Below are 19554 nucleotides of genomic sequence, written 5' to 3'. Positions count from 1 at the left end.
TTAATTTTTCATCCTCCGAATGACCATTTATCTCTCTAACAATTTTTCTTGCGGAAGGGAGTCTGACGGCTAGGGTTCTTGGCTCCAGCAGATTTTTAGGTTTATAAAGGAACAAACTATGTAATTATTATATTTTAATATGGGCATTTTTGTCAAAAATACAGCTTTCCGACAAAGCTGAAAACAGCATTTTCGAAAAGCTGCAAATTGGAGCTTCCCTCCAAAAGCTGTTTTCAGCTTTCCGCAAAAGCTGGAACAGCTTTTCGAAATTTTTACCAAATATTATTTTTTATCTAAAAGTATTTTTTGGAGGCCCTCAAAAAAAAAACTCCTGCAAACAGGGCCTCAATTTCTCGACCCTAACTCGTTCGCTCTCCGGGCCGTCTCCACCGCAATAAATCCCTCTCTCTCGGTCTTTCCTCCCGGCCGCTCGCCCTCCGCCGCCTCCTCGAACGATTCTAGGGTTCTCTCTTGCCCGAGCTCATTGACTCCTCTCAAAGAGAGGAGCTCGCTCTGATCTCCAACCATGGCGACTCAGATGAGCAAGAAGAGGAAGGCAGGCCCTCCTTGACCGTCACCCTCACCCTCTGTTGCTCCAGATCACCTTCTTCGATCCTTTTTTTCCTTTCCCCAAAAATTTTCTCTAGTCTAGGCCTAAAATTTCTCTCGTTTTCACCCTTCTTATTCCTTTATTTGGTGTTTTTTTTTCGATTTTTCGCGCTATTGTAGTTCGTGGCGGATGGAGTGTTCTACGCGGAGCTGAACGAGGTTCTAACGAGGGAGCTCGCGGAGGACGGCTACTCCGGCGTCGAGGTCCGGGTCACGCCGATGCGCACCGAGATCATCATCCGGGCCACCAGGACCCAGAACGTTCTCGGTAGGATTCTCCTTCTCTCCCGCCTTTCCTTTTAGATAAACTGTAAAAGGACTGAGAATTTAGGGTTTTGAAGTGGATTAGTTTGGGGTTGCCTGAGATGTCTTTGGTTTGGTTTGGTCTTTGTTTGCTTAAGGTGAGAAGGGGAGGAGGATAAGGGAGCTGACCTCGGTGGTCCAGAAAAGGTTCAACTTTCCGGAGAATAGCGTGGAACTTTATGCCGAGAAGGTTAACAACAGAGGGCTCTGTGCCATTGCTCAGGCTGAGTCCCTCCGGTATAAGCTTCTCGGTGGCCTTGCTGTTCGAAGGTAATTTACTTAGCGCATCCTCTAGTGGCCACTGTTTATATGCATTCTAACATCTTGAATTCATGCCTTTTCCATTGCCCCATATGTCAATAGACCAAGTACGGTGGTTAATTGTTCTTTATATTTTATAGCATTCTTAAGATCTTCCAGGGGCTGTTTGGTTGGCAAGTTTTAGTAAAACAGGTTTACAAAAAATTCAAAATGAATAGGTTTTAAAAGACTGGTTGTTTGGTTGCTTTCTGTAAAATCTGTTTGTCAAAAGCAGACAAGTCATAAAATCTGAAAAGTGAGTTTTAGGAAAAACCGGTTTCCCCCTGTTTTTCATAAAACCTGTTTTACAAATCATGTTTGATGATTAGCTGGTTTAGAAAAACCCGCAGGCATCCAAGCATCCCTTCAGAATTTAGGTGGGTAGATACATGAGCTTGTTACCAAGGAAAACTCAGAATCATGTGACCTGATGAGTATAAAAGTTAATTGATGTGGCATTTTGAAGTATTAAAGGACAAAAATTTAGCCATTTCTGTTCAAATTGGAAATGACAGTTGTAATGCTTTATGATAGTTGTAATGTAAGAATATGTTTTAACAGATACAGACTGTATGCTTTCATTCTATCTCTTAGAAAGACCATTTTTTTAAAAAGTTCTTTATGCAAAGTATATTGTTATGCATGTTCCTGTGATCTCTCATGTAATTTTGTGACTTCTCGGCAAGGGATTTTACTCCCTGCATGCATATGTTTATGTAAATGTGATCTTTCCCTATTTGGTGGATGAATTTGTTGGATGATTGAGGCCACACGACTTCCGGTTGTGGGATTTGAGAAACATTGTATAGACTAAAAGACATTCAATCAGCAGTGGCCAGACAACTGCAGGGATGGTTCCACAGAAGACTGATTGAAATTTTTATCTACTCATACCATCTCATATGTCCATATGTTCCCTGTAATTGTATTCGTATAAAGAAGTATGCATCACACACGAGAGTACAACATAGTTTTGTGTGGTATGTAAATGGGAGGCATGCATGCTTCATGCATAGGAACGACAGCATCCTTAGTAATTGTGCACTTGTATATGTGTGGATATGCATACACACTTAAGGCCTGTTTGGATATTCTTGCAAGACTAGGCTAAAAGCCTACAGGAATCAGGCCTATTAGCCTGTTCAACTCACATCTTTTAGGGGCCTACCTAAATCTCGGCTTGTAGGCTTGTTGGGCTGCAGGTAGGAAAAAAAAAGACCCATGGAGGATTTTTTTTTCTTCCCACGGCATTTTAGCTTGGACTATCCCGTTGGACTATCCAAATAGGCTTTTAGTTTTTTTTTGGTCTGTTACTAATGTGCATAATCAGTAAGCATGCACCTGTCAATATATGAGGTCTTACTCGTCTTTCTAGTGAGATTTCGAGATATGGTGCATGCAGGAAAAGCTGTTTTACAGCAGCAACCAGACAACTGTAGAGATAAATCTACAGGTGAGTGGTCTGAAATCTGAAAACCATTTGTCCCCTGATTCTATGTCACATCTATTATCCCTGTCATTAAAGTGGGGCACATTTTGTGCAAGAGTATGTGGACTTAAATCGACTACAATATATAGCAAAGAACGTATTATGTTTTAATTTTTTAAGTTAATATAAGACAAATGCAACAGAAGTTTCTTTCTTTCTTTCTTTTTTCTTTTCTTTTGGGTAATTCTATTCTTATTAGATGTGCTACCAGAGACAAGGGCTTCATGCAAATTTCTTCTGCAGTTTGTTGGGTGCAACAAAGTATCTATAATTTCCTAGATTGCAATAGAACCTTGTCGACTAGCGATATCTGAAAGAAGATGATCATATCTTTCAATAGACAAGTGCATGGTTTCATTTAGCTCTTGCTAATGGCATTATCTACAAGGTTTTGCGAATTATAAAGTCTAGGCATGCAATTCTTATGAACACTCCATAATGCTGCAGTCCTTAGATGATTCTTTGATACATTGTCAATTCAACTTTGGTTGCTGTACTCCTATTGGCATCAACATTAAGGGAGATATCATTACAAGCTTCTTTTCATTCTTTTTGACTGTGCTTGTTGGCAATTTGATCTCACACAAATCAGCATTCATTAACTCATCACATGCATTCTCTTGCTTTCACAAATGTGTTTGCTTACTGCATTTGTTGGATTATAAGGCTGCACAGATTTAAATAGTGGTGCCTTTAACAACAGTGCATAGATGCAAAGCCGTTCAGGCGGCAGCGGCCAGACAACCGTGGGGATGGATCCACAGATGACTGATCTTTGATGCCAGTTATCTACTAATTCTATCGCATATTCCTCCCTATTACTTTACAAGTGTTGTTTTTTTCCTAGAAAGCAAACAACGGGAATATAATTCCTTCTATGTGCAGCAGTAATTTTATTGGTATGCTCGTTTTGATTCACTTTCTGGAGGCATGTTTTTGTTCTCTCTCTATCACAAGCTTAAGTTGAAGGCCTTGTATAAATATTTGCATTATGAAAGAGTGAATGCATGGTTGCCAAAAAAAAGGAATGAATGCATCTGTGGTGTTATACTATAAGAATTCTTGTCATACATCTTTAAGTCTCAGATTCTTATTGATGTTGCAGGGCCTGCTATGGAGTCCTCCGCTTTGTCATGGAAAGTGGTGCTAAAGGTTGCGAGGTGTGTCTTTGGATGGCAAGAAAATGCTACAATTTTGTGCATTTTGATGATATTTTCTTATCAGAAAAGCTATCATGCTAATATCTTTTGTTTGAGTATGGTATTGATTGTCTCACTGCTGAGCAAGTGACTTGTTTCCAGGTCATAGTGAGTGGAAAGCTCAGGGCACAACGTGCCAAGTCAATGAAGTTCAAGGATGGTTACATGATCTCCTCCGGTCAACCAGTTAATGAATACATTGATTCAGCTGTGAGACATGTCCTTCTTAGACAGGTCAGCCGCCCATGTTATTAAGCATATATCCAACTTATGTTCTGACGACGAAATTCGGGGAAGCCCAGATTTTTTTAATTATGGGAGCATACTGAGGAACTTGTATGGTTTTCTGAGGAAAATGCATCCAAGAAAATCTAGAAGGTCCTGAGATCCTGAATGCGAAGATTGGTTAAAATTATTTAATTGATATTCAATTTTTGGTCTGATTCTGGGAGGTTGATTGTTAAGAGTTGACGCCGAACGGGGTGGGCTGCAGAATTTTTCTTCTTTGATGATGGCTGAATTTTTTTTTTTTCTCTAAGCAATGGCAATGGAGGCTACGTTCTTTGTGGTGGAAGGGAGGAGGAAGAAGATGGGTTGCTGGATGGCGAGATTGGGTTCAAGGAGGGTCAGCCAATGGACCAAAATTAGGCACCAAGTTTAGTGGGCAGCTGAAATTGGTTGGTTCATTTGCATGTAGGCTGAATGGGTTTAATTAGAGTTTGAATTGCCTTGGACCCAAGGGGAGGACGTGAGAGGGTAATGGGCATGAGGAAATTGCTGGTGGATGAGGTGGCAAGCAAGGATGGCGCACACAAAGGGTGGAGGCGTGAGGAGAAAGAGAATGGATAAGGATAAGGATAAGGTTGAGTTAGTTAGGAAAATCTCATCCAAAACCAACCCAATTTCAAATGGAGTGAAGGGGAGGCGTCCCACCTTCCCTCAGCCCCTTTGGCGTCGCACCAGCAAGAGGAGTAGCCTCTCTTCACGCAAACAAATAACAATTTCGAAATCCAAAGCTAATTTCATTCATCATACCCTCCTTTATATAGAAAGAAAGGTTGGCAAAGGATAAGGACTACACAGAATTTTAAATTGGACTCCTAATCACATGAGGACTCTTTTAAAATTCAAATTTTCTAACTGACCAATCAAATACCTTGACACCTAAGCCTAAACACCTAAGATCCATATCTATGGGTGTGGATTGAAACCCATCAAAAGGAATTCAGCCGCATGCCATGAATATTTATCTAGGTGGAACTCCTTCTCGGGTATCAACATCAGCATGAAGTTCGGGAGACTCCTCAAATTTCATCCGATCTCCAAATTTCATGTTCTAAATAGTCATTGGAAAGCTACGGATGCCTACTTTCCAACAAAATTTGAATCAACTTAATCAGACTTCTGTAGCTCCCGAAATCTTCAAAATACTATATGGTGTTCAATCTGTCACGGATTTCAACTGGATCTGAACTCTGAATTTCTTCCACCTGACCCAATCAATGCCTTGGACTCAATCTAATTAGGCATTGGAGACACTAACCGATTGTGAATTAAATCACTTATTACATGGACTCAAACACACCACAACTTGGACTTGATTTTTCCCTCACACACCTAGATCCAATGTGCATCCAATGTGTCACGCCCAAATGAATGAGGGTAATGCTCCTGCATCAATTCTCCCCGGCTGGAAAAAGACTCGACTCTGTCGAGTTCTGTGACTGATAGAGCTCGTAGAGATCCGGGTTCAACCGTTGGACTTCCTCCGTCTTTAACCAAGAACAATCTGAAATTGATCTGCCTTTCCATTTAACCAGAAATTTCTGATATCCCCCTCGACGTGTGGACACAATTTGATCATCCAAAATGTCTTCAATGGTGTCTTTAGGGGCTGATCGACGTGGTAGTGATGGTGGTATGGCTGGAGGGTCTTCATCTTCAGCATAGTGTCCTTCGTAAAGCTGCAGGTCTTCAACATTGAAAATTGGGCTAACCTGCAAGTCTTCAGGCAAATCAAGCACATATGCATTAGGTCCCATTCGTTTCAGTATCTTGAAGGGACCGGCGCGACGAGGATGAAGCTTCTGAAAATTTCTGCGAGGGAAGCGTTCAGCACTCAACCGCATCATCACAAGGTCTCCTTCTTTGAATTCCAGGGGACGTCGCTTCAGGTCTGCTTGTTGCTTGTAAATCTCGGTGTTGGTGACCCAACGACGTCGAACTTCAGCATGGATGTCTTGTATGTGCCTGGCGAAGTCTTCACCACCTTCGCTGGTCCTTGTGTTGATGGGAAGTGGTACAAGATCAATAGGCCGCCGCAGCTTCAATCCGAGAACAATCTCGAAAGGTGACAATCCTGTGGTACGGTTGACACTGCTGTTGTAGGCAAACTCAGCATGGGGTAAAATTAGATCCCATGACTTCACATGATCCCGGATTAAGCATCGAAGAAGGTTCCCAAGACTGCGGTTGACCACCTCGGTCTGCCCATCGGTTTGGGGGTGATAGGCGCTGGAGAAGGAAAGACGGGTGCCAAGCTTCGCCCAAAGTGTCTTCCAAAAATAGCTAACGAACTTGACATCACGATCAGATACAATAGTCTTCGGGAGCCCATGTAGACGAACCACTTCTTTTAAGAACAAATCAGCAACTCGTGATACATCATAAGTCTTCGCACAGGGCACAAAGTGCGACATCTTTGAAAACCTGTCAACAATGACAAAAATAGAATCATGTCCTCGTGCCGTCTTGGGCAACCCAAGCACGAAGTCCATGCTGAGATCCTCCCATGGTGAGCTCGACAATGGTAGTGGAGAGTAGAGGCCGACATTGGATTTTGTTCCCTTGGCTAGTTGACAAGTTCGGCAATGTTTGATGATTCGGTGGACATCCTTGCACAGGGTCGGCCAATAGAACCTGTCCTCCATCGTAACGACGGTCTTGTCACGCTCGAAGTGACCAGCAAGACCTCCCTCATGAACCTCCCGGATGATGCGGTCGCGAAGAGAGGTTTCTGGAATACATAGGCGTGTGCCACGGAAGAGAAAGTCGTCATGGATCGAAAAATCAGAATGCTGCCGGTGACTCCCTGCTGAAATTTCGGCGTAGATAGGCTGAAAATATGCATCAGTAGAATATAGAATTTTCAGATCATTGAAGCCCGTTACTTCTGCATTCAAGAGGATGAGAACATGTGTCTTCCGGCTAAGGGCATCAGCGACTCGATTTTCTACACCCGGTCTATGCTTCAATACAAAAGTAAATTGCTGCAGTACATTCACCTATCTTGCATGTCGCGCGCTTAGCTTCTTTTGTGAATTGATGTACTTTAGAGAGTCGTGATCGGTGTACATGATAAATTCTCGATGTAGGAGATAATGCTTCCAATGTTTAAGAGTTTGAACCATAGCATAAAACTCAATATCATAAGTGGAATACCTTCGCTTGGGGTCGTTGAGCTTTTCGCTGTAGAAAGCAATGGGATGACCTTCTTGGCTCAGAACTCCACCAATCCCGACGTGAGAAGCATCACAAGCGACCTCGAAGAGCTGATCAAAGTCTGGAAGTCGAAGAATTGGGGCTTGGGTTAGACGCTCCTTGATGTCTTCAAAAGCTCTAGTGGCGGCTGGCGTCCAACGGAAATTTTCAGCCTTCATACAATTGGTGATTGGTGCTATTATGCTGCGGAAATTTTTTATGAACCGGCGGTAGAAGGAAGCCAAGCCATGGAAGCTCCTCACCTCATGAATGTTACTTGGCGTCGGCCATTCCCGAATGGCATGAACTTTCTCCGGGTCCGCTGCAACACCTTGATCTGAAATTATGAAACCAAGAAATGGTACTTGTGATTCAGCAAAGAAGCACTTCTTCAGGTTAATATAAAGTTTTTCTGATCGAAGTGTAAGAAGCACTTGGTGAAGATGTTGCTGATGCTCCACACGGCTACGACTGAAAATCAAAATGTCATCAAAATAAACAACCACAAAGCGCCCAATGTACGGTTTCAACACTTGATTCATAACCCGCATGAAAGTACTTGGCGCATTGGAGAGACCAAACGGCATAACCATCCATTCATAGAGGCCATCCTTGGTCTTAAATGTCGTCTTCCACTCATCCCCAAGTCTGATTTTGATCTGATGGTAGCCACTTCGAAGGTCCAACTTGGAGAAGATGGTGGCTCCATGCAACAAATCCAGCATGTCAAGCCGCGGGATCGGGAAACGGTACTTCACTGTAATCTTGTTGATTGCTCTGCTGTCCACGCACATCCTCCATGAACCATCCTTCTTGGGAGTAAGTAGAGCCGGGACGGCACATGGACTGAGGCTCTCTCGGATGAATCCCTTGTCCAAAAGTTCTTGGACTTGGCGGTGAAGCTCCTCATGTTCTCTCAGATTCAGCCGGTATGCGGGAAGATTCGGTAAGCTTGAACCGGGCACCAAATCTATGGCATGTTGGATGTCCCTCATCGGTGGAAGCTCCTTGGAAAGGTCCTCAGGGGTTACATCAGAAAAATCATCCAATATAGACTTGAAATCAGGAGGAACAATTTCTGAAATTTCAGCCCCAACTTTCCTAGACACTAGTGCATACATGACTCCAATCTCTCGGCTACAAGCTTCAAACTTTCTCATGGTTAAAATCCGTTGGATTATCAGATTTTCAGAGGTAAAATCAGTGATCCGAAGGGGCTTTAACACAACTCTTTTGTTGGCACAATATAGAGAATAACAATTGGATCGACCGTCATACTTGACACTACGATCATACAACCAAGGTCTTCCTAGAAGAAGATGGCACGCTTTCATGGGCAGAACATCGCACCATACTTCATCTCGGAAGTCCTTACCAAGTGAAAAACTGATCAAGCATCTTTGTTTAACAGGGATGGAGGAGTCTTCGATCCAACTTACCCGATACGGCTTTGGATGCGGTACCGGTTTCAGATTCAATTTTTTCAGCACTTCTTCGGAAATGATGTTCATGCAGCTTCCATTGTCAATGATGAGGTTTAGAGACTTGTTGGCATGCTCGACGCGAGTGTGGAAGATATTGGTGCGCCTCCAATCTTCCTCCACGTTCTCCTCTTGCTTGCAACCCGTAAGAACCCGTCGCACGACGCACACGGGTAGATCTGAAGCTTCTAGCTCCACCGCAGGGGCTTCTTCATCATGTTCTTCGTTCCCTTCATTTCCCTCTTCATCAGCGGGCTGAGAGGGAGGAGTGACTTCAGAGGGTCCTATGATCTCATCTTCCTCACATACCAACGCAAATCGTTGGTCTCGGGTAGGACAAACAATGGCGAAATGGCCTCGCCCGCCGCACTTGTAGCATTCAACAGGATTCTTCTCTTGCGGCGTGGATTGTGGCATAGGACCTTTACCCTTTTCATTAGCCCTTGGAGCACCCCTTTCCTGATATGTGCTTCTATTTACAGAGGTTTCAGATCTGAAAGCAGGGGCGTTACCTCGAGGAAATGGAACTCCTCGGTTGGTGCTGCGCTCAGAAAATCGTCGTGCAACCGGGGCTTGCGCAGGGCGTCTTTGTCGTAGCTGCGATTCAACTCGAATGGCGAGTTGGTATGCCTCCTCTAGGCTGAAGATGCGCGTCGTCATTAGCTCCCTCTTGATATCATCCCTCAGCCCGGATCGGTACCGAGTTAGGAATTGTTGATCCGTCTCCGTGAGGTTGCTGCGGATCATCAACTCATGGAATCGGGCCGTATACTCCTCTACGGAAGAGCTTCCTTGACGAAGTTTCAGAAGTTCTTCGAAGAGTGTCTCCTCATAATCAAGGGGAAGAAACTTTTCCTTCAAACGAAGTTTCATGTTCTTCCAATCATTGATAGGGGGCTGTCGGAGTCGATGAAGCTTCTCTTCAACGCTATGCCACCATATGCGTGCTTGGCCCTTGAGCTTCATCTTCACGAATCGCACCTTGGTTTCATTGGGCATGCTGAACCATTCGAAGTAGTCTTCGAGAGACATCAGCCAATTCTGGAAGTGGGTTGGGTCCATGCTTCCGCTGTAATCAGCAACTTCTACACGAACCCGCTTCATGACATCGTCGAGATCATTGCGCTCCCGCTGATTTTGATGAACATAGGGGTTCCTGAAATTATTCCCCATACGAGGAACGTTTGGAGGGGGCATCCGCTGACCCCTAGGTGGCCTTTGGGGTGATAGACCCCCGGGGGAGAATGCTTCAACGTCGGGGTCTCCTCCAAATGGCACTTCTGAATTTTCAGGTTGCGCGGGGACAGCATGTTCGTCTTCAAGATTGTTTGGCTCGGGGAAGAGATGATCCCAAACAACTTCTACCTTCTAATTCAAGGCCGCCACTTGCTGGATGAGCTCGGCCATCATCTCAGCATGTTGTCGTTCATTGTTGTAGGGGCGACCACTTCTGGTACTCATGGCGACAAGGATTCGCTCTGATACCAATTGACGCCGAACGGGGTGGGCTGCAGAATTTTTCTTCTTTGATGATGGCTGAATTTTTTTTTTCTCTAAGCAATGGCAATGGAGGCTAGGGTTCTTTGTGGTGGAAGGAAGGAGGAAGAAGATGGGTTGCTGGATGGCGAGATTGGGTTCAAGGAGGGTCACCCAATGGACCAAAACTAGGCACCAAGTTTAGTGGGCAGCTGAAATTGGTTGGTTCATTTGCATGTAGGCTGAAATGGGTTTAATTAGAGTTTGAATTGCCTTCGACCCAAGGGGAGGATGTGAGAGGGTAATGGGCGTGAGGAAATTGCTGGTGGATGAGGTGGCAAGCAAGGATGGCGCACACAAAGGGTGGAGGCGTGAGGAGAAAGAGAATGGATAAGGATAAGGTTGAGTTAGTTAGGAAAATCTCATCCAAAACCAACCCAATTTCAAATGGAGTGAAGGGGAGGCGTCCCACCTTCCCTCAGCCCCTTTGGCGTCGCACCAGCAAGAGGAGTAGCCTCTCTTCACGCAAACAAATAACAATTTCGAAATCCAAAGCTAATTTCATTCATCATACCCTCCTTTATATAGAAAGAAAGGTTGGCAAAGGATAAGGACTACACAGAATTTTAAATTGGACTCCTAATCACATGAGGACTTTTTTAAAATTCAAATTTTCTAATTGACCAATCAAATACCTTGACACCTAAGCCTAAACACCTAAGATCCATATCTATAGGTGTGGATTGAAACCCATCAAAAGGAATTCAGCCGCATGCCATGAATATTTATCTAGGTGGAACTCCTTCTCGGGTACCAACATCAGCATGAAGTTCGGGAGACTCCTTAAATTTCATCCGATCTCCAAATTTCATGTTCTTATAGTCATTAGAAAGCTACGGATGTCTACTTTCCAACAAAATTTGAATCAACTTAATCAGACTTCTGTAGCTTCCGAAATGTTTAAAATACTATATGGTGTTCAACCTGTCACGGATTTCAACTAGATCTGAACTCTGAATTTCTTCCACTTGACCCAATCAATGCCTTGGACTCAATCTAATTAGGCATTGGAGACACTAACCGATTGTGAATTAAATCACTTATTATATGGACTCAAACACACCACAACTTGGACTTGATTTTTCCCTCACACACCTAGATCCAATGTGCATCCAATGTGTCACACCCAAATGAATGAGGGTAATGCTCCTGCATCAAGAGTTTAACGGGATGTTAGCTTTACCAACTGACCATAACAACTAAACTGGGGGAAAAAAACCTGTTAATAGATTTACATAGTGTCCAAAACCTGTTTAACTTTTGCTGCCTTGCTTTTATGAATCTCTCTGACAGTTGTGTTCTAGTAGTAAGTTTTTTCTGCCTTCCTGATTTTTTTTAGTGCTGTAAATTGATAAGATTGAGTTGGTTGCCACTTGATGCTTATGCTAATATCTATTATTGTAGCTTCAGACAGAGGTAAATGTCTTGGGTGCATAACAACTTAGGCTTTGCCTTTGCATGTCCTTGCTACAATTTCTTAGTTGCATAATACTGAAGTCAGCTGCCACGCTTGAAGTACATGGCAATCAATTTGACTCCTGTTACTGAACTTGTGCAGGGAGTCCTTGGCATCAAGGTGAAGATTATGTTGGATTGGGATCCCAAGGGGAAGCAGGGTCCTGCTACTCCGTTGCCAGATCTTGTTACAATTCACACCCCCAAGGAGGAAGAGGAGTTAACTCAGCCTCTAATGGTCTAGGAAATTTTATTTTTTTTAGTACTGGAGTTTTGAGATTCATCACTTCTGCAGAGGGTGATGAACTTGAGGAAAGTCCATGCTGTGAAGCTGACGAAGCAGATTTTTTTTAGTATTGTTCTATTAGGCTTATTGGTGATGCAATTTTGATGATTGATAAATGTTTTATTTTGCACTTTTCTTTTCCGGTTTTGCAGACTTATTCTTTGTTCCTTAATCTTGTTATGAATCTGGATGGTTGGCCTTAGTGAGAAGTCGAGGATTTTAATGGTTACATGACTTTTTAATTTGGTTTTGTTTATGTGAGTATCAAGTGCACCTAAATTGATACCTTACCTTTAGTATATATCATAATATCATATATCTGATTATTCAACTAAAGCAATTATATGAATATTAAATCTATTTAGTATGTTGCAACCGAAGCAGTCCTTTTTTATCCCCTTCTCTTTTCGAACCTATTGTTTTGATATCTGAAGTAGCATGTGAGTACAAAAGCTCGGCAAAAATTCTGCAGACCAGAAAATTGAAATCAAAATATCATTCTATCAAAATTTCTGAGCTTATCTCACAGCCGCTTGGTAAATTTCATGCTTAAGTATTTGCTAAAGCAGTCTATGGGTTTTCTTTTTCTGTAATGTAAGCTTTAACTTAATTCGTATTCTCCTAAAGGAGCTTGGTGTGTAGTATATTGTTTGCGTAGTGTATTGTTCTCGTAGGTTGGTGAGGCTCTGTGATATTACAAGCCTGTCATGTATAGGAAGGCAGGGTGTGGTAGACTAGGTTGCAAATTATGGAAGATCTTGGACTGTTAATTTTTCATGGGACTTGTTTGAGAACAAGTAAGAAGACAGACCTACCTGCCATAGATTTGGATTTTGTAATATCTTGTAGGGCTATATTGGATAAAGGCAGGCCAAATATGGAGAGAACATGAAGGATTTGTTTTGAAAAAATAATTTTTAGGAATATGATGTGTTTTGTCATGTTTGGTTGGTCACGAAGAAATAGCACATTTAAAGTGGCTTATGTTTGGTTGGACATCTTTTTCCTAAGAAAGTTATATAAAATACATATTATACTTTTAATAAAAAAAAGATCTTATCTGTAGATTTTGATGACTTCAAATGAAAAAGTTATGGCCAAAATACCGGACTTGTAGTGGTATAGTCTGAAGGATAGAAATGGACTATAATAACCTTACTGTCAGTTCATAATATATTTTGAATAGTAAAAACATGTGGTCGGGTAGTTTGTTTGAATCCAAGTCAAATTTGGAGGCATTGGATGTTGGTTAGCATATCATGTGATCATATCTAACGGTAAATAAATCAATGTTAGATTTTAGCATCTAGAACCGCCATTAGGGCTTTTGATTTATTTATTTTTTTACAAGTTAGTCAAGTCCTAGCCGAGTTCTAAATGATCCTGCGAATTTCTATCAATGTAAAGTCTTTAAAACTCTTGTACTCTCCTCTTTTTGATCACAGTAAACTAAATTGAACTTTGATGCTATTTTTAGTGTCTCTTTGATGGTGCCACTCTGTCTTGCTATGGTGCAATTTTGTAACAATTTTTAAATAACTCAAAGGATCCCTTTTCTTTTGATGAGACTCCGAAAGGCTGCAATGTCGGTGAATATGCTAGAAGATCGAGTGAAGATCGCAATGACCGTTCAAGTTGAGGGTTTCAATCAATGATGCATTTGGCTAGTTATCTTGGCTTAGTTAGCTTCCTTCATTTTAGTTATTTTAGATGAGTTTTCTTTGTAGTTATTTTATTCATTTTCTAGCTTGTAAAATCACAAAAAGAAAGGAAAGAGCATATTGTTCATTTATTTATTTATTTGCATTATCAGAAACCTCCTATCTGGTTCATAGAAAATTTGTCGGTCCAGTTGCACTTATCGCAGTAGCATCAAGCACCGCAAATTATCTCTTACTTTAGGTGACTATAGCCAAATGCTTCTACAACCCAACTAGGTTAATCCTTTTGCTTTATCTCATGCGCACCTTGGTCCTACCGGTCCCAGCCTATGCCACTCAAATTGAAGGTACGAGAATTTAATTCCTCACAACTTTTACTAAATACTGTAATTAGCATTCTTTGGAAGTATAAAAATTTTAATACCATAATTTATGTTCCAACCTTATTCAGTAAAAAAAAACACTAAGTGAGGCCATTAGTAGGTTTTTATTAGCTATTTTATATAAATAATATCATCTACACTTTAATGCAATAAAGGTAAACTGAAATTGTTGTTGTTATTATAAAACCCAAGACGAAAAATAAATATTTAAAGGTGGTTTTATTATCCTATTAGAAAAAAAAAATGGGAGTGGTTTTATTATCCGTACATATGTAAAAATAAAAAAAAATAGAATAGTAAAATAAGTGCTTCATTATACAAGTCAATATTAATTTTGAAACGATTTTTTTACAAAATTTTTAGGAGAATATTCGTAAAAACAAAAAAAACTCAAAACTAAGCTAAACCAGCCAGACCCCAACCCATCAACGGCCGTACGGAGGCCGAACGATCATCTGGCCTAAGAATGTGGACGGCGGATCAGACGGCCATTAAGAAACCCATCATTCCACGTGCGGCTCCCCTGCACATGGGAAGCCGCATCTCCGCACGCTGTAACTAGGACTAATCCGGGCCGTCCGAAATTAGGGTTCTGCGCCGCTCCCCCGCCCCTTTTATCTTCCTCGGAGTGTTTCTTTAGCCCCGAGGGTGTCTCCATTCCTGCGACCCACCGCAGCGGAGCTCGAGGCGAATTCCGGTGGGTGAGATCTGCACTCTCTCTCTCTCTTTTGCGATCGATATTAGCCTGGGAATTTTTAGATCCCGATAATCTCACGCTATGCCTTAGACTTGGACTATTCTTGGATTATTTGAAGAGATCAGAATCCCGGATTTCTATTCCCATTATTTTGTTTAAGTTAATGGGATTGCAATCCTGTTAAATGCTATAAGTTTTGAATACTCTATGTAAGTGCCGTTTTCTGGGCTCAATTTCGGAAAAAAATATTTGGAAATTGAAGTGTTAATTTACTTTTTGATTTATATTGAGAGCCCGAGCCTTACCTTTTAACCCTCTTCCAACGATCTTCTGCTGGCCTTGGAATTAGAAAAAGGTAGTTCCTTTTAGTGCTTTTCCTGCGTTTTGTGTTTTGAAGCTGGGGCTATTGATGTCGTTTACGAGATTTATCTTCTATCTTGTCTTGTGTTGGTGATGCCTATTGCTTCGAGACATTAGATGTTTTCTGCTTCCACCTGATTAAGTTTTTGAATCTCCAGACCTGGTTGTCGTGGTGAGTGTTTTGTTTTGTTCTCCTTATAGTTTAAATGTGTTAGCGTAAAATCAAACCATCCAACAATTAGATAGAGAAAAAGGATTCGCCTAATTAAGGACTTTAAATAAAACGAATCATCTTTTTGATTTGCTAGTACTTTATTTATGAGAAGGTTTCCGCCTTAATAGGAAAAAAAAATGATGGAGGCTGCCTATTTCTTTTGTTGTACGTTTGGAGAAAGATGTCCTGGGGAAGATCGAGTTGATACAACTCTAGTGTGGTCGGATCTTTTCGGGTTTGTAGTGAGGTGCTTTGGAATGAACAATATATTGCATCATGAATATTTAGATGTAGTGTAGTGCGAGCTCGATATATATATATATATATATGTGTGTGTGTGTGTGTGTATGTATGTATGTATATATGCAGTGATATTTATAGAAACTTATGAAAATTGAAGGTCATTGGTGCTTGGGATCAGTTTTGCGAGGCATATTGTCAAAACATTTTTGGGTACTTTGTTTGATGCACCTAGGACATTGTGTTTTATGGCACAAAAATATTCCATGGTGCTTATCTGATTGCTTTGACAAAACCTACTTACTGAAGTTTGTTGCATATGCTTTCATAGTCATTTTCAACTCAAAATCATATTCAACTTAAACAAAAGTACAATCCAATTGAATATTCGTACTGTTTAAATTATTAGTTTTACTTGTTGGCTGATGCTTCAGAATATTCGATGTCCTTGTCATGTTTGTTGTGTTTGAGCTGAACATAATTCTGAGAAGCATGCCTGCAGAAGATGTGTTCTGATGCTGCATTTTTTTTTTGATTGTTCAGTTGTTGAGCCATGGTTAAGCATAACAATGTTGTGCCAAATGGGCACTTCAAGAAGCACTGGCAGAACTATGTCAAGACCTGGTTTAACCAACCAGCTCGCAAAACCAGAAGACGCATTGGTAGGCAGATCTCTCTGTGTGTGTGTGTCTGTGTGTGTGTGTGTGTGTTGGGGGGGGGAGGGCTTGAGTTATATCCTTTCACTGTGTTTCTTAACAAGTTCAAATTGTCCTCTGTCCTTTTTTTCTTCTCACTAATCAATCTTCACTATCATTTTTTCACAGCTCGACAGAAGAAGGCTGTGAAAATTTTCCCACGGCCAACTTCTGGACCCCTGCGACCTGTTGTTCAATGTCAAACACTCAAATACAATATGAAATCTAGAGCTGGCCGGGGTTTTACTCTTGAGGAGCTCAAGGTAACGCTTTGGTTTCTTGCTAATTGATTTACAACATACTTTTGTAGATCTTATTGCTGGCTATTCGAATTGCTAATTGGAACATAGTGGGGTTCCAATTTCTGAAAATGGTTGCTCAAACTTTGGTGTTCTGGTGCTCGTTATGAGCTGTATAAGTCAATAATCATTCAACATTTTCTACTATATGCACATTTTTAGTACAATTTATGTGCTTGCATCGAAATGGAGAGAGATAAACTAAAACATGATGGCAAAGAAGTTCTCTGTCATGAAGGTATCATTTGGAAGTGGCCGAAAATATTCCACCAATGCAGGAGAGCTAAAAACTGGAAAATGGTATGCAGTGTAAACTTCGTTAACTGATTGAAAGCATAGTTGTACTCTTCGGCAATAAGTTTTGTACGATAATTTTTTTTAGTTCTTTGATTGTTTACATGTTCCTCATGTTGTAGCCCTCAAAAGTACTTTTGGAGCACTGTATTATAATATTTTGAAGGTGGTGTCACAGTTAAGTTGAGAGCTTAGGAATTGATTGTTACAGGTTCTTTCATATTAAGAATATTCGTACTCTGTCGAAAGTGACAAGTTGCGAGATGAAGGTGTTTGAGGAGCTTTTTTGGAGGCATATGTTGCATATTGAGGAAAATCTGTATAATCAAAGCAGTAGTATATGATGACATCCCTCTTATGCAAGTGATAGGGGAGATGCTTCCATACTTGAGAGATGATAAAGGTGTGCTGCATCTTTTGCAAAATGGAATATGGTATGGTACAATGGTCTTCCTAACTGTTTTAATAGACATCTATGTAAGATCCAGTGGTATGACTACACCAATTCATGCATTAATGCCTTTTGTTTCTCAGTATCAAGTCAACATATTCTTCAGTAGCATTTTAACAAATTCAAGAGGTTTATGACGGGTTTCCATGTTCCTGTATCATTTGCTTTTATGGAAAGGGTTATAGGTTGATAATGAGGCAGAGCTCGTGGTCTGTACAAGGGTGCTGTTATGGGATTGCTGACCATCTTTTATTTCAATTGCAATCTATCAATTTGTTGATGCATTACTACAATTGGATAACAAATGATACAACTTTTAAGGTAAATGAATACAAAAGATATGAATGGTTGCATTCATGATCCATAACCTAGAAAAATCTATAAACTAAGAGCAAATTTGTATTCACTTTTTGATCTGTTACTTTGATGTTAAATTGGTAGTGTTGGTATTGATTGTAGGATTTCCAAGACTTGGGCTGAAATGGATAAATTATGACCTGCTTGATCAGGGAAATTTTAGATGCAGAATTTGACTGTTGATCTAACTAATGGAACATGTTTGATATGCTAGGCTGGAAGATTCATAAAGAATTCACAAACAGCAATTGGTTGGACTTAAAAGTGGAATTTCGCATCTAGAAAGCCCATAGCATATTTAGTAAGCCTGTCATTTAGTATTGGTTGCGGCATATTTCACCCCATGTTTGGAGTTATGAAAGCTTTTTTCCTTTATTTCTTATCTTTCTTTTTTTTCCCTTTTAATTGGGGTATTATGGTCAGTTTCACCTAAACGAAGAGGCTGGTTTCTATTGTACATTATGACTTGCCGATAGTATTACCTCCAAACATTTTTATACCATCTCTAAAAAAAAATTCTGTTCTTTCCCTAAGAAATATTATCATAAAAAGATGAATGTTACGAGTTTTGTAGTTTGCTTCAATGGTTGTATTCTCTGTAATTGCAGGCAGCAGGCATTCGAAAGAAGCTTGCCCCAACTATTGGCATAGCCGTAGATCACCGTCGAAAGAACCGTTCCCTTGAGGGTCTTCAAGCTAATGTCCAGAGGCTGAAGACATACAAAGCCAAGCTTGTCATCTTCCCAAGGCGTGCACGCAAATTTAAGGCAAGCGAACTCCAGCTCTATCTTATCTTTGTGCTACGATAAGCTGTCATTTTTCAAAAAAGCTCGCTAATGTGTATGGTCATTGTTTTCTCAGGCTGGTGATTCTGCTCCGGAGGAACTGGCGACTGCCACTCAGGTCCAAGGCCCCTACATGCCCATCGTCCACGAGAAGCCCACGGTCGAGCTTGTGAAGGTCACAGATCAGATGAAATCATTCAGGGCGTATGCAAAGCTTCGTGTTGAGCGGATGAACCAGCGCCAAGTTGGTGCCAGATTGAAGAAGGCCGCAGAAGCAGAGAAGGAAGAGAAGAAATGATTGGGTTCATGCCTTGGCTGGTGTTGGGCTCATTCATTTCAATATTTTGTACTGGTAGTTTTGAATCTGATCTTGGCTCACCCGTTTTTCCATAAATTCTGAAACAGTGAAACTCCGAGGCATTTAGACTTTCTTGCTCGGGCTGCCTTCTATTTTATTGCTATGCTATGCTTGGTTAGCTTTAATTTCTGCATCTATCTTGCTATTGAATTCTCTCCAACCGTTTTTAAAGGGTTGTGGTATTAATCAGAGAGCAGACTTGGTTAATGCTCCATCTTCTGTACTTGTGAGTTTTTTTTTTTAAAAAACTAAAATGGGTATTTCATACATTACGAATACGGATACGCTTAATAGAATCAACAAATAAGTCACAAAGTTCTCTTGGTAACTTTTCCCTCCTGGTGCTTTCAGAGTGGCTGGCTACATATGCTTGCTACTCAGTCTATTGTTCCGTTGGCCTCTCCCACTTTATTACTTACTATCGTCTCGTCTCAATGAGTTTATCCCGTTGAGAGTGTATCCCTCCGCCTATGCACGGGCTTCGGTACTTGGTAGTTATTGTGCAGCTTAGGTGATTGTGTGGACTCATTGTGGACTATTATTTTTTCCTAGAGAAAATTAGGCAAGTCCCATCATTCAATGTGGGGGAGTATCGACATTTGCACGTCCACTGCGCGTGGTA

The 19554-nt window shown here is 41.1% G+C and overlaps 2 protein-coding genes and 2 non-coding genes across 8 annotated transcripts; all 4 read left to right on the top strand.

The window, feature by feature from the left end:
- Window positions 1–348: 348 nt before the first annotated feature.
- On the top strand, window positions 349–12388 carry LOC120103712 (40S ribosomal protein S3-3). Of its 3 annotated transcripts, none has more exons than XM_039118596.1 (6): window positions 349–556; window positions 730–877; window positions 1011–1182; window positions 3807–3876; window positions 4003–4134; window positions 11956–12380. In XM_039118596.1, exons 1-6 carry the CDS (start codon window positions 527–529, stop codon window positions 12094–12096), a joined length of 693 nt encoding a protein of 230 aa, XP_038974524.1. In that variant the 5' UTR covers window positions 349–526; the 3' UTR covers window positions 12097–12380. The 3 variants fall into 3 exon arrangements, with proteins under 3 accessions (XP_038974524.1, XP_038974526.1, XP_038974525.1); XM_039118597.1 differs by having other exon boundaries at window positions 350–556; window positions 3807–3861; XM_039118598.1 differs by lacking the exon at window positions 4003–4134 and having other exon boundaries at window positions 3807–3861; window positions 11956–12388.
- LOC113461217 lies at window positions 2548–2718 on the top strand. The gene has a single exon (XR_003383344.1). It is a non-coding gene; the product is annotated as a small nucleolar RNA snoR143 (small nucleolar RNA).
- On the top strand, window positions 3369–3512 carry LOC113461216. Its single transcript, XR_003383343.1, has one exon. It is a non-coding gene; the product is annotated as a small nucleolar RNA snoR143 (small nucleolar RNA).
- Window positions 12389–14768: 2380 nt separating the features above from the next.
- Window positions 14769–19144, top strand: LOC103696488 (60S ribosomal protein L13-1-like). Of its 3 annotated transcripts, none has more exons than XM_008778143.4 (5): window positions 14769–14879; window positions 16237–16355; window positions 16518–16651; window positions 18398–18556; window positions 18651–19144. In XM_008778143.4, the coding sequence occupies exons 2-5, from the start codon at window positions 16247–16249 to the stop codon at window positions 18870–18872; spliced, it is 624 nt and encodes a 207-aa protein (XP_008776365.1). In that variant the 5' UTR covers window positions 14769–14879; window positions 16237–16246; the 3' UTR covers window positions 18873–19144. The 3 variants fall into 3 exon arrangements, with proteins under 3 accessions (XP_008776365.1, XP_008776366.1, XP_017695943.1); XM_008778144.4 differs by having other exon boundaries at window positions 14805–14883; XM_017840454.3 differs by lacking the exon at window positions 14769–14879 and having other exon boundaries at window positions 16235–16355.
- The last annotated feature ends 410 nt before the right edge of the window (window positions 19145–19554 follow it).

Source organism: Phoenix dactylifera, unplaced genomic scaffold, assembly GCF_009389715.1.
Source record: "Phoenix dactylifera cultivar Barhee BC4 unplaced genomic scaffold, palm_55x_up_171113_PBpolish2nd_filt_p 000382F, whole genome shotgun sequence".
NCBI lineage: Eukaryota > Viridiplantae > Streptophyta > Magnoliopsida > Arecales > Arecaceae > Phoenix > Phoenix dactylifera.
Note: the sequence above shows the minus strand (reverse complement) of the source record. Positions and strands in the feature narration are given on the sequence as shown.

What these genes read in the sequence shown, in the direction of transcription:
- LOC120103712 (XM_039118596.1), top strand. Translation starts at nt 527, where the DNA reads ATGGCGACTCAGATGAGCAAGAAGAGGAAG. An exon ending in GCGAGGTGTGTCTTTGGATG is followed by an intron (nt 3,877 to 4,002) that starts GCAAGAAAATGC and finishes ACTTGTTTCCAG; the next exon opens with GTCATAGTGAGTGGAAAGCT. An exon ending in GACATGTCCTTCTTAGACAG is followed by an intron (nt 4,135 to 11,955) that starts GTCAGCCGCCCA and finishes GAACTTGTGCAG; the next exon opens with GGAGTCCTTGGCATCAAGGT.
- LOC103696488 (XM_008778143.4), top strand. Translation starts at nt 16,247, where the DNA reads ATGGTTAAGCATAACAATGTTGTGCCAAATGGGCACTTCAAGAAGCAC. An exon ending in CAAAACCAGAAGACGCATTG is followed by an intron (nt 16,356 to 16,517) that starts GTAGGCAGATCT and finishes ATTTTTTCACAG; the next exon opens with CTCGACAGAAGAAGGCTGTG. An exon ending in GGCGTGCACGCAAATTTAAG is followed by an intron (nt 18,557 to 18,650) that starts GCAAGCGAACTC and finishes TTGTTTTCTCAG; the next exon opens with GCTGGTGATTCTGCTCCGGA.